This window comes from Schistocerca serialis, chromosome 8 (genome assembly GCF_023864345.2).
Source record: "Schistocerca serialis cubense isolate TAMUIC-IGC-003099 chromosome 8, iqSchSeri2.2, whole genome shotgun sequence".
NCBI classification, from domain to species: Eukaryota; Metazoa; Arthropoda; class Insecta; order Orthoptera; family Acrididae; genus Schistocerca; species Schistocerca serialis.
In genome coordinates, this window is record NC_064645.1 from 146,290,293 (window position 1) to 146,305,088 (window position 14,796).

General features: G+C 38.8%; 1 protein-coding gene across 1 annotated transcript in view; it reads left to right on the top strand.

Moving 5' to 3' along the window:
- The window catches only part of LOC126416383 (engulfment and cell motility protein 1), a 70,723-nt gene extending 62,574 nt beyond the window's left edge, over positions 1-8,149 (top strand). Inside the window, exons 6-7 of the mRNA XM_050084066.1 lie at positions 6,988-7,118; positions 7,205-8,149. Coding sequence (XP_049940023.1) covers positions 6,988-7,118; positions 7,205-7,368 — 295 coding nt within the window. The 3' untranslated portion in view covers positions 7,369-8,149. The remainder of the gene's footprint in view (positions 1-6,987; positions 7,119-7,204) is intronic.
- The last annotated feature ends 6,647 nt before the right edge of the window (positions 8,150-14,796 follow it).

Genomic DNA, 14,796 nt, shown 5'->3' on the forward strand with positions numbered 1-14,796 from the left:
TAACAATCTACTTTGGACACCTTCGTCATAATCAAAATACTGCACAAGAACAGGAAATATTTTCAGATACTTGTGGTTGCTAGCATCAGTGCTAATACTAACATAATTGGCCTTCGCTAGACTGTTCCTTGTTCTGTCTTCAATGAACGGTGATATAACTTTATTAACAATGGCTTCTGTTTTAGTTTTGCTGCTGGAGAAGTTTACTGCAACTTTCGAGTCACTAAAAACGTGAGAGATAATTTTTGATGTGCAAGAACTTGAGTTGTATGAATGATGGTGCTTGACACAATGAAATGCAAATGCAGCTTCTACTGCAGCTACTTTATTACCATCTGTCTGTGTTTTGAAAAAGCTGGTGAGCTGTTTGGAAGATGATGAACCCACTGCCGTCTTATGCTTTTTCGATTGCACGTGGTCGTTAATATCACGTCTCCCTCCATTACTGATTGAAATGTAGGAACTGTGAAGAGGAAAAACGTATAATAGAATAATTTTTCTAGGAAAACAACGATTTCAATGGGTCTGTGTATAATCGTAATGTTACTCACCCGCAAATTTTGCAGGAAGCTTCGTATTCAGTTCTTCCTCACTTTATACTTGGAAACTGTTCAGTATATTCCTCCCTGTACTTAACCTTCCATCTAGCCGACATTATTAAACCACCAGGCAAATAATAACAACTATTTAATACACTATAACACAACGAAATCGCAAGCACAACAAACCATGCGAACATTCAACAAGCTAATCAAAGAGGATAATACTCTTCATTGGCAGAGATGACTAACCGCCCACTGTAGCGACAACTCGCAATCACGCAAATCGAAGAGGATGTACCGTACGCCTGAGCCTGACTGCCCATTGTTTCCATATCTCGAAAGCTGTTGTGTTTTGTTTGGATTTTATATAATGTGAAGACAAAGAGATAACATATTGATGCTTCTTTGACAGCAATTTTTGAAATTACCGGAAGTTGACTATCCAGCAAATATCGCGGACATTTGCCTTTTCGGCACGGACGTTTTCATTTACTCTAAAATCGCGGACTGTCCGTGAAATCCGTGGTGTATGGCAACCCTATTCGCACCCCTACCTTCTACCTACTTCCTAAAATTCACAAACCCAATCATCCCGGCCGCCCCATTGTAGCTGGTTACCAAGCCCCCACAGAATGTATCTCTGCCTACGTATATCAACACCTTCAACCCATTACATGCAGTCTCCCACCCTTCATCAAAGACACCAACCACTTTCTCGAACGCCTGGAATCCTTACCCGATCTGTTACCCCCGAAAACCATCCTTGTAACAATTGATGCCACTTCCTTATACACAAATATTCTGCACGCCCAGGGCCTTGCTGCGATGGAGCACTTCCTTTCACGCCGATCACCTGCCACCCTACCTAAAACCTGTATCCTCATTACCTTAGCCAGCTTCATCCTCACTCACAACTTCTTTACTTTCGAAGGCCAGACATACCAACAATTAAAGGAAACAGCCATGGGTACCAGGATGGCCCCCTCGTATGCCAACCTATTTATGGATCGCTTAGAGGAAGCCTTCTTGGTTACCCAGGCCTGCCAACCCAAAGTTTGGTACAGATTTATTGATGACATCTTCATGATCTGGACTCACAGTGAAGAAGAACTGCAGAATTTCCTCTCCAGCCTCAACTCCTTTGGTTCCATCAGATTCACCTGGTCCTACTCCAAATCCCATGCCACTTTCCTTGACGTTGACCTCCATCTGTCCAATGGCCAGCTTCACACATCCGTTCACATCAAACCCACCAACAAGCAACAGTACCTCCATTATGACAGCTGCCACCCATTCCATATCAAACGGTCCCTTTGCTACAGCCTAGGTCTTCGTGGCAAACGAATCTGCTCCAGTCCGGGATCCCTGAACCATTACACCAACAACCTGAAAACAGCTTTCGCATCCCGCCACTACCCTCCTGACCTGGTATAGAAGCAAATAACCAGAGCCACTTCCTCATCCCCTCAAACCCAGAACCTCCCACGGAAGAACCCCAAAAGTGCCCCACTTGTGACAGGATACTTTCCAGGACTGGATCAGACTCTGAATGTGGCTCTCCAGCAGGGATACGACTTCCTCAAATCCTGCCCTGAAATGAGATCCATCCTTCATGAAATCCTCCTCACTCCACCAAGAGTGTCTTTCCGCCGTCCACCTAACCTTTGTAACCTCTTGGTTCATCCATATAAAATCCTCAAACCACCTTCCCTACCCTCTGGCTCCTACACTTGTAAATGCCCCCGGTGTAAACTCTGTCCCATGCACCCTCCCACCACCACCTACTCCAGTCCTTTAACCTGGAAGGTGTACACGATCAAAGACAGAGCCACGTGTGAAAGCACCCACGTGATTTACCAACTGACCTGCCTACACTGTGAAGCTTTCTATGTGGGAATGACCAGCAACAAACTGTCCATTCGCATGAATGGACACAGGCAGACAGTGTTTGCTGGTAATGAGGATCACCCTGTGGCTAAACATGCCTTGGTGCACGGCCAGCACATCTTGGCACAGTGTTACGCCGTCTGGGTTATCTGGATACTTCCCACTAACACCAACCTATCAGAACTCTGGAGATGGGAACTTGCCCTTCAGTATATCCTCTCTTCCCGTTACCTACCAGCCCTCAACCTCCACTAATTTCAAGTTGCCGCCGCTCATACCTCACCTGTCATTGTCATTCAACAACATCTTTGCCTCTGTACTTCCACCTCGACTGACATCTCTGCCCAAACTCTTTGCCTTTACAAATGTCTGCTTGTGTCTGTATATGTGCGGATGGATATGTGTGTGTGTGCGAATGTATACCTGTCCTTTTTTCCCCCTAAGGTAAGTATTTCCGCTCCTGGGATTGGAATGACTCCTTACCCTCTCCCTTAAAACCCACATCCTTTTGTCTTTCCCTCTCCTTCCCTCTTTCCTGATGAAGCAACCGTGGGCTGCGAAAGCTTGAATTTTGTGTGTGTGTGTGTGTGTGTGTGTGTGTGTGTGTGTGTGTGTGTGTCTATCAACATAGCAACGCTTTCGTTTGGTAAGTTACATCATCATTGTTTTTATGTTTTTAGAATGTTAAGGAAAGTATGATAAGGAAATGGGACAAGAAACAAATTGCCATTTACCTGAGGTGTTGACAGACTTTCATTTCTGGGGCAGGAGAGAAATATCAACAGATAAAATTCACGTGTATGATACAGTTTACTCTAGTTGCCAAGCAACATTGTGAGGAATGAGAAAGACCTACGATGGTTAAATATCAATCCTAGAAAGTTTCAACAAAAGCAGAGAGAATTTTATCACCCCAGCAAAATATGACCAAAGGTAAAATGAGCTTAAGGAGAGTAATATGAGAAGCATTCACTGAATTCAAAAGTAAAATTGTAGCTACTGATCAGAAAAAAAACCCTAGTGAGTAAATGAATCCTGAGTCTACTGTACAGTTGCTTGCTGATTACAACGGCACCAAAATAAGAACCTGAAGCACTGGCTTAAGTCTTCGGAAATTATTTTTGTGATGGATGTTGGACTATTGGTCCTCATTTCATCGAACACATCAATGCAGTAACGATAAATATTAGCATAAGTAGCAGTGGAAAAGAGAATCAACTTAAATTGCTCAGAAGAGGAAATATGCCTGAATGTCATGGTATACCTGCACCATTTTATATAGATTATGGGAAAGATTTGCTCCTCTTCTAGCAGAAGTTTAAATAAATAACTGGAGCAGAGAAGCTTTCCCACTTTTAAGTATAGTCGTTAGAGACAGTGTAAATATCTAGAAGAATTGTATACTTTATTGATCTAATGAAACTCAGCTTCTCATTTTATTCACAATACAGAGGTCAGTAGTTTGTGGTTGGCTGATGTTTCGTTCATTGTCTCTAAAAATCTGCAGTCACCTGGGAAATAAAATATGTACTTAACAAATGTTGAATCACTTTTACTGATTGTATTGGATGCTTTCTAGTAAATAGGACACATCATGTTCTTACCAGGGAGAAACTGTCAGATGGGATGTGGATGAGTCTGTTGTACATAGGGATGTCACAAGTGCCAGAAAATGATAGTGTATTGCTGGAAGATCTAAAGAGGGATAACCCTTGGTGAAGGACTTGACAGTTGACTCTCAGCATAAAGAGATGTCGTGTATTATGCATACGTAGGCAGGAAATATCGATACTGATTACACCGCTGGTGAACAGTCACTAGAATCTGGTAAAACTGTTTCTAGAGGTGTATGTCAGGAAAGTTTAAGATGGAAAACCACATAAAATAGTTGATGGAAAAGGAGATACCACTCTGTGACGTACTAGAAGAATCCTAATGAAATTTAATTCATCTATGAAGGTGCTTACAAAACACTTGCTTTACTGAATCTCAAGTGTTATAGGTCTGTTTGAAATGTTTACCAGGTAAGCTAGAGAGAGGAGATTGAGAAGATTCATAGATTGATTGTTTACTAGGCATGAGGATGTCGCAGAGTGATATATTTGTATTGCCCTCAGATCAGTTAACTACTGAGTGAAATATTGTGAACAGTCTGTATAATTAATCTTTTTAAATTGGAAATTTTAGTGACTACAAGAGAGATGCTCTCTTTGATGATTGCACACTTTTGAGACTTGTATGATTCAGTCAATTAAAGGTGTTTTGTCACTTTAATGTTCTTCCTTGAAAATTCAGGAGAAATAGTACTTGATGCTCACTGGATTTACAGTTGACATTTTCTGCTTAAATCTCGTAGTTTACCTGGTGACATTTTGCAACCTCTTTCAGAAACTGTCAGCTGTTCCTATAAGAGTCATAAAACCATTACTTGCACTTTCATAGCCCATCTGGAGTCCATTCATGTGCTAATACGGTCTGTCAATGGAAAGTGAATGATAATTGTATGCACAGAGATTAAAAATATTTTCAAAATTAACATGACCACATGTGCAATTTCTAACTATCCATCCATTCTTCATCAACCAGCACGATCTATAAATTGCTGAGATATCTGGGATACATAAAGTATGATCCAAAAATGAGAATTCCAACATACCTTTTGGAATAATTAACAAAGTATATTCTCTAAAACATCAAACCAGTCTCAGGACTGAAGACCACAACAACAACAACAACAACAACAACAATTCTTGAAAAAGCAGTATGCTTTTGTCCTTAACATTAGGGTTGATCTAATTTATCCTGTCATTTGTGGCTTTTTTCAAGGTTGATAGTTTTTGTACCATATAGGTTCACAGTGTTTGCAGTGTTTTGCTCTGCTGTTGCACAATTCAGATAATAAGGATGGTATGTGGGTGACACGTATACGACAGATATTTGCTGGATTTTGAATTATTATTCAAGGGATACCACAGCTAGTTGTTTTGGGATGGTGACCAATTAAAGCTTCAGACTTCTCTGTGTCTATCTTTTAGCCAGCCATAATAGGACAAGAAGCAGAGAGAGGTTATGGAGTTCCACGCAAAGTAAAAGATGGCTGTACAGGGGTTTACCATGGATTCAGGGAACATATTTTGAGAGAAATCAAATGATTTTATGTTTTATTGGAAGCCACATTTCACGTACGTTTGTTTATATTTATACCAGGTATTCTGCATTCTATTATCATAATATTGCAGTCTAATGAAATCATTTTGAGATGCATTTTTACACCTATATGTATCTATTCAGTGTCACATGTAACTAGTTACAAAAATAATACTATGGTGTTCTAAATGAGCCTGCACTACCAGGACATTTTTATTTATGATGATTTCCACAGTGTCTTTGTAAAAGTATAGTACTATTTCATTATTCACACTCAAATCATTGAGAGCACTCTGTTTTGAATTAGATAGTAGTACTCATTGCAGTCATAGCGCCATTGCTCCTGTTTAATGTGTAAGCAGTCATTAAGTATTATCTCATAACTTCATTCTGATATGGTGAGTGTTCCTTTGAAATCCTGTCTGAAACAATTATTTCAGTGAAATGGTTTGTTATTTTTCATTTTGAATTCTCAGTCTCTTTCAAAAGAACACAAAGGTATTGCATGAGCTACATAATTTGTGTAAGAAAATGTGATACAAGTGATTATAGTAGGAAAAGGAACAGCTGAAGGATAACTGATGCTGTGAGAGTTGATGACAGAAGGAATGCAGCTAACACTAATGTCTTACACTCATTCCTTGTTTCTTATATGGTTACAAGCATGATGATAATCAGATATTCAAAATATCTGAATGATGCGGAATAATATGAGTTTCCATATATACATATAACAGAGAAGGAAAGTTGCTACTCACCATATAGCGGAGATGCTGAGTCGCAATAGGCACACCAAAAAGATTCACTTAATTAAAGCTTTCAGCCATTAAGGCCTTTGTCAGCAGTACACACACACACACACACACACACGCACACACACACACACACACACACAAACGCAACTTGCACACACATCTGCAATCTCAGAGAGCTGAAACCACATTGCCAGCTGTACTGTTAATGCACTTGTATCGCATTTTACTACACACATTATGTCAAGGTGTGAATTAACAGTGCAGCTGAATATAACAATTATGAACCTCATACAATACCTTTGTGTTCTTTTGAAAGATAAGTGTGGTTTCAGCTCTCTGAGACTGCAGATGTGTGTGCAAGTTGCATTTACGTGTGTGTGTGTGTGTGTGTGTGTGTGTGTGTGTGTGTGTGTGTGTGTGTGTGTGTGTGTGTGTGTGTGAGCGTGCACGTGCGTGCGTGCGTGCGTGTGTGTACCTTTTTGTTATGCCTGTCGTGACTCAGCATCTCCGCTGTATGGTGAGTAGCAACTTACCTTCTCTGGTATTTTTACAATCCATCCTGGATTATCCATTGTTTCTCTCTCTCTCTCTCTCTCTCTCTCTCTCTCTCAAATGTACAATGGAATCTAGATTTTAATACTACTGTCTTAATGCAGGAGTCGGAAGACGACACATCAGTTGGCGTTTTCACTTACTTTAGACTCAGTGGAACTCTCGTCACTAGATTTTGTTGCGCCTGATGAGCAAGTATTTGATTACTGGACTGATGGAATCAATGCACTTTTAGGTGAGTTTTTACAGTTTTGTCTGTTATGATAGTATTTTCATACTGGTGTGACAGAAATGTTGATGCACATGCACATTCTTTTTTAGGAAGTAAAATGACAAGTAAGGAAACAGTAAGTGATTTGGAAACACTCCTATCAATGGACATAAAACTGCGACTCTTGGATGCAGAAGGGATTGACATTCCACAGGATCCTCCTCCAATACCTGCTGACCCACCAAACTATGATTTTTGTTATGATTTGAAATGATAGTAACTTTTTAGAATATATAGATTTTATGTAACGTTCTTTAGTGATATTCTTACATATACCAAAGATTAATCTTATGTCATGATTTTACAGCACACTCATTTTTAAAATTTTTATTTATTATTGTTTTTAAGCATGTATTTATTCTCATTTTTATTGAGTATGGATCACCATGAATGTTATTAATAAATTAAGAATATTGTCATTCCAGTCAAGTGCTCTTCAGTCACGTAAAACTATAACTTATATTGTGAATGGATTACCTTTGTATTATGGACTAGTTATTGTTTGTCAGTTACAAATTTTATGAACAGTTTCCACAGAGATTTATTTTTTAAAGACTGATATATGAATTGCAGCATGTAGAAAATGACTTTTCACTGCATCAATTTCTGTGAGCGGAGAGTGGAAAGACCAACAAGTTAATTATTTCAGAAGAAAACATCAAATACCACATCTTTTTATAAGAGGATGCAATCTCATTTGTTTATATTTCCGTCAAAATAAGAGCTGTTGTTTTACCTAGATAAATGTGCTGTGCTGTATTTTGCTAGTGATACAGCAAAAAATATGGTGCTCAATCTCCTTATGAGCCTTATTGCAGCCACTGGCACTGCCATCTCATTGTACATGATCTGTTTTGTGCAGTACCATTCGTGTTCAAGAATAATTGTGATTTTTGGATATGTTTGTATTGAACATTTGTACAAAGACTTTTTACAAAAACATTCATATCTCATGTATTCCAGTATTATACTGTACGTATTGACTGCTGAAATATAAAATTGTTTGAAACAAAAATGTTTTTCTCATTGTTGACTGCTGATCCACAGAGTCTTTTTATGTTGAAAGTGAATTTCATATGCTGTATAAACTAAAACACAAATGCAGAGCAGACCACAGTGTTAACTGTTGGAATGTATGTAGGCTGATTTTAATTTATTGGAAGTGAAAGATATCTATCCAGTCTGTGTCCAGTTGTTGGGGTGTGGACCTCAGTTTTCATTAAATTAGTGCTACATGCTTGTCACTGTGCTTGAATTTTGGCAACCTTTTTGCATGAATTCCTGTGTTGAAAGTTGAAATTGGCATAACATTCTTACTGTAGAAAAGCCATTGGCCAAAAATAGCAACATTATAAGTAAAGGGAAAAGTTACAATTTGGAACTGTGTATGTTGTTAAATGTCACTACATTGAACTGCATCCAGTAGACATTATTGTTGTTATCAATATTAATGTCACTCGGTTGATTTGCCAAGACGTGGATGGGTAGAAAGGTTTTAGAGTCCTGTAGATCCAAACTAGTGTAACAGCAAGCAAACATTTTCTTGCAGTAAAGCAACTTCAATGTATTGCATGGGTGAAAGTGGTAGTGTTGTAATCAGGTTTATTTTTAGTCATTGTTCAGTATCAGCTGCAAGTGCTCACCAGAGCAAGCTAGTACAATTGTTCTTGTGCCTTAGTGTAATGTTGGCACTGGGAGGACACCCTATCCACATTCCTCCTCAACTACAGCACCATATCCCCCATGCTCTTCACCTGCTCATCCTCAGTGCAACAACCTGCCTTGCTTGTTGTCAGCGTCCAAATTACAGATGCCTCCATCAGCACCGTCACCCACATCAAAACCACCACGCATAAACAATACCTCCATTTTTACAGTTACCACTCAAGCCACACCAAGAAGTCCTTCCCATACAGCCGAGCCACACGTGGGTATCTTAGCTGCAATGGTTATCAGTCTCTTTCCAAATATGCCGAGAATCTCACAGGTTTTTACAGACTGAATTTACACTCCCCATTTTGTATAGAAACAGAAGTCCCTCACTTTGTCTCTCCAGATACCTACCTACCTCAGCCCCCTTTCCCCCATATGTGGTCTGCCAGAGACCAACAAATTGCTGAGCATACTGCACAACAGCATGCTAGACTTTGCTTCACAGTCTGTATCGTCTGGATTGTTCCCATCAACATAAGCTTTTATAAATTGCATGAGTGGGGACTCTCCCTAAAAGATGTTGTTTGTTCCTGTAATTCCCCTGGTCTCAACTTTTGCTAGTCCCTTTCCCCTCCTGCCAATATCCCCTTTGCTGCTTACTCTTCAGTTTCAGTTTCCCCTCCTCACACAAACCAGTGCACATGTGTAGTCCTTTCCCCTTTTCTGTTCTCTCCTCAAATACAGCCTCCTGATGCTTTCAAGTACAGCTTCCTGATGCTGCATCTAACAGTCCACCATCCTGCCCCCATAGGCAGCACTACAGCATCCATCCCTACCCCTACTATGCTGTCTTTCTCCCTCACCAAAGCACACCCCCTTCTTTATCCTTCCTACCCCTTCCAGCTGAGATCATTACATTTGTGCCTCAGAACCTGAAGACAATATTAGCCGTGTGTGTGTGTGTGTGTGTGTGTGTGTGTGTGTGTGTGTCTGGAGGGGGGAGGGGGATATGTAAGTCTGAGGTGGGGTGTTTCCAGTAGCTCAATTGCTTTTAAATGTGCCTCTCATCTCATACAGTGGCAGTTCTATGTGGTGAATAGCAATTTACCTTATTTCACTATTGTGTGCACATTTTTCACATAAATAATTTCAAGTATATAGAACAGCTGACATAATTATTTTAATAAATATAGACATATTTAAAAGTGAAAAACTATTTCTACCATTCAGAACTGGTAAGAGAGATAGGTTTGGGAAGATCAGGAAAGGCGGCCAGATATCCCATATATTTCATGAATGACCAACCACTTGTTCAATTCCCAATGAAATCATATTAGAGATGTGCAGTAATAACACAACAGAAGAGCCTGTAGTGAACTCAACACTTATCAAACAGCGTAAACTACTGATTTACCATACCAAGAGGGTGCCTGTAGCAGCAATCTTGTGTATGACATAATTTGGTTTAATATGGGATGACGTGATGAGCCAGCTAAGGTATAAATGTGGGTGTCTCAACTGGTGAAATGGGAACAAATCATGTGGAGTAACACACTGTTCTTTTGTGCAGCCCTTGAAGTTCTGTTGGGACAGTCACTCAGAGTGTAATAGTATTGGCTCACTAATGTGGACAGGTGATGGTGAGTAGACCAGTTCCAGATTATCACAACAGCATTTCCCACATTCTTTTTCAGTTGCTAAAACTACCTGTCAAAGTAAGGCTTATAGATTTGTGCTTAGTTTTGTTTTACAGGGGATTATCGTATTGCATGTGGCATGCTAATTAAACCTCTGATCTGTGAACTAAATTGCTTGACTTGTTATCAGGTAACTTGCAGTATGAAGTATTTTATGAATTGTGTTGGGCATATGCAAAGTTTTGTAAGATCTGTGAGCTGCCAGGAGTAATGCTATAACCGTCTAGGCATTAATTCAAATGATGCACAAAAATTCCAGCATTCAGACCGTGAGCTAGTTTATACTCCATACCTTATCAAGTGTAGCCCATATGGACATGGCATTACACATTTCTTTGTTGGGGCCATCAGTCCAAATTAAAGTGACAGTTGTGGCATGGTATTGTTGAGTGATCATATTGATTTGAAAAGAAAAAAAGCTTTTGCTTGTAGACCATGCTTAGTTGTTTTGTGGCAGCTGATTACTTGTTTTGTGAGTTGAATGAAGTTGAAGGGGAAATGCAAAGGAACTGAACAGTTCCTCCCTTTTCATCAAGAGAGTAGAACATGAAAGTTAAAACTTCCTTAGGACTAAGCTGTGCACACACACACTAAGAGGTTACAAAAATCAAGGGATAGCGATACGCACATAAACAGATGGTGGTAGTACTGCGTACGCAAGGTATAAAAGGGTAGCACATTGGTTCAGAGCTGTCATTTATTCACATTTCCAATGTGCTTGTGGCCACATGATGGGGATTAACAGACTTTGAACACAGAATGGTAGTTGGAGATAGATGCATGGGACATTCCATTTTGGAAATTGTTAGAGAATTTAATATTCTGAGCTCCACAGTGTTGAGTGTGCCGAGAATATAAAATTTCAAGCATTACCTCCCACCACGGACAACACAGTGGCCAATGGCCTTCATTTAATGATTGAGAGCAGTGGCGTTTGCATGGTGCTGTCAGTGCTAACAGACAAGCAACACTGTGGGAAATGACCACAAAAACCAGTGATGGAATTACAACAGACGTGTCCATTAGGACAGCGTGGTGAAATCTGGTGTTAATGGGCTGTGGCAGCAGATGACTGAGGTGATGCCATTGCTAACAGCATGACATTGCTTGCAGCATTGCTACTGGGCTCATGACCATACCCATTGGACTTTAGACAACTGGAAAACTGTGGCTTGGTCAGATGAGTCCCAATTTCTGTTGGTGAGTGCTAATGGTAGGGTTTGAGTGTGGTGCAGACCCCATTAAGCCATGGACCGAAATTGTTAACAAGGCACTATGCAAGGTGGTGGTGGTTCCATAATGGTGTGGGGTGTGTTTACATGGAATTGACTGGGTCCTCTGGACCAACTGAACTGATCATTGACTGGAAATGGTTATATTTGGCTACTTGGAGACCACTTGCAACCATCCATGGACTTCATGTTTCTGAACAACGATTCATCATGTCAACAGGCCACAATTTTTCATGATTGGTTTGGAGAATACACTGGATAAATCAAGCAAATGATTTAGCCAGCCAGCTTACCCAATATGAATCCCATTGGACATTACAGGACATAATGGAGAGGTCATTTCATGCACAAAATCCTGCAGCAGCAACACTTTTGCAATTACAGACAGCTATAGAGGCAGCTTGGCTCTATATTTCCACAATAGACTTCCAGCGACTTGTGGAGTACATGCCAAGTCAACTTAACTAACTGTGTTAGGTGAAAGAAGGTCTGACAATATTAGGAAGTATCTCATGGCTTTTGTCACTTCAGTGTATAGTGATTTAGCACTGAACTTCAAGCAAATAAAATATAGCCAAATTCAAAACACTTTATTAGAATACTTTATGTTAATCAAGTAGCTGCAATCAAACAACATGCCTCTAAGCTCTGTCGTATGCTGACAGTGGCCACCTGCAGCTTCATGAACAGTCTGTTTACAGGTTGGTACAGGTACCTTCTAAAACAAGAACAAGCATACATATAACAAAATATACAAAACTCCAGATTCCACTCTGAGCTCAGGATTGTAATTCATAGTTACAGCAATTATTATTAAATAATATTTTCGTAGCTAGGAAAAGCTTAAAAACAAAAAATAATTGAAATAAAAGGTACACGCATCAGCTGATGGTGCTACTAAAATTACTTAGCACTCAATTTACTTGTAAGAAATGAATGTCTAGCAGTAGCTGGCCAATAACAAAAGAATTTGTGAGCAGTTACTGTGGCAAGCTAATGGATCAGTGATTACAAATTAAGGTAATTAAGAAAGAATCTGTTTAAATAAGGTCAGCAAGGCTAAAGATTAAAGATAGTTTAATAAAATCTAAATCATACAACAGCTTTAAAACACCTGTAACTGAACATCATAATAATAATAAAATAATAAATGAAGAACAAAAAGGCTGTTGCAAAGGAGCACGAGGATGTAAAGAGCAACTGATAATAAATGCAGAGGTGACATATCAAGCTAAAACTAAACAAAGGTCGCTACACTACGCATACATTGATTACCAAAAAGCTTTTGATAGTGTACCCCACTCATGGTTACTACAAATATTGGAAATATATAAAGTAGATCCTAAATTGATACAGTTTCTAAACATAGTAATGAAAAATTGGAAAACCACACTTAACATCCAAACAAATTCAAATAATATCACATCACAGCCAATACAGATTAAGTGTGGAATATACCAAGGAGACTCATTAAGTCCTTTCTGGTTCTGCCTTGCTCTGAACCCACTATCCAACATGCTAAATAATACAAATTATGGATACAATATTACTGGAACATACCCACACAAAATCACACATTTGCTATACATGGATGATCTAAAACTACTGGCAGCAACAACTCAACAAATTACTAAAGATAACAGAAGTATTCAGCAATGATATAAATATGGCTTTTGGAACAGACAAATGTAAGAAAAATAGCATAGTCAAGGGAAAACACACTAAACAAGAAGATTACGTATTGGATAACCACAGCAACTGCATAGAAGCGATGGAAAAAACAGATGCCTATAAATATCTAGGATACAGACAAAAAATAGGAATAGATAATAGAAATATTAAAGAAGAACTAAAAGAAAAATATAGACAAAGACTAACAAAAATATTGAAAGCAGAATTGACACCAAGAAACAAGACAAAAGCTATAAATACTTATGCTATACCAATATTGACCTACTCATTTGGAGTAGTGAAATGGAGTAACACAGACCTAGAAGCACTCAATACACTTACACGATCACAATGCCACAAATATAGAATACATCACATACATTCAGCAACTGAAGGATTCACATTAAGCAGAAAGGAAGGAGGAAGGGGATTTATCGACATAAAAAACCTACATTATCGACAGGTAGACAATTTAAGAAAATTCTTTATAGAACGAGCAGAAACTAGCAAAATACACAAAGCAATCACTCATATAAATACATCGGCTACACCACTGCAATTTCATAACCACTTCTACAACCATTTAGATCACATAACATCAACATATACGAAGAAAGAAAATTGGAAAAAGAAAACACTACATGGCAAGCACCCGTATCATCTAACACAGCCACACATCGATTAAGACGTATCCAACACATGGCTAAGAAAAGGCAATATATACAGTGAGACGGAAGGATTCATGATTGCAATACAGGATCAAACAATAAACACCAGATTTTACAGTAAGCATATTATCAAAGATCCCAAAACCACAACAGATAAATGCAGACTTTGCAAACAACAAATAGAAACAGTAGACCACATCACAAGCGGATGTACAATACTAGCAGATACAGAATACCCCAGAAGACATGACAATGTACCAAAAATAATACATCAACAACTTGCCATACAACATAAACTAATAAAACAACATGTTCCCACATACAAGTATGCACCACAAAATGTACTGGAGAATGATGAATACAAATTATACTGGAACAGAACCATTATAACAGATAAAACAACACGAGATAACAAACCTGACATCATACTCACCAATAAAAAGAAGAAATTAACACAACTAATCAAAATATCCATACCCAATACAACAAATATACAGAAGAAAACAGGAGAAAAAATTGAAAAATACATCCAACTGGCTGAGGAAGTCAAGGACATGTGGTATCAGGATAAAGTTGAGATTATACCAATTATACTATCAACTACAGGAGTCATACCACACAATATCCACCAGTACATCAACGCAATAAAGCTAGATCCAAATGTATATATACAACTACAGAAATCTGTAATTATTCATACATGTTCAATTACCCGAAAGTT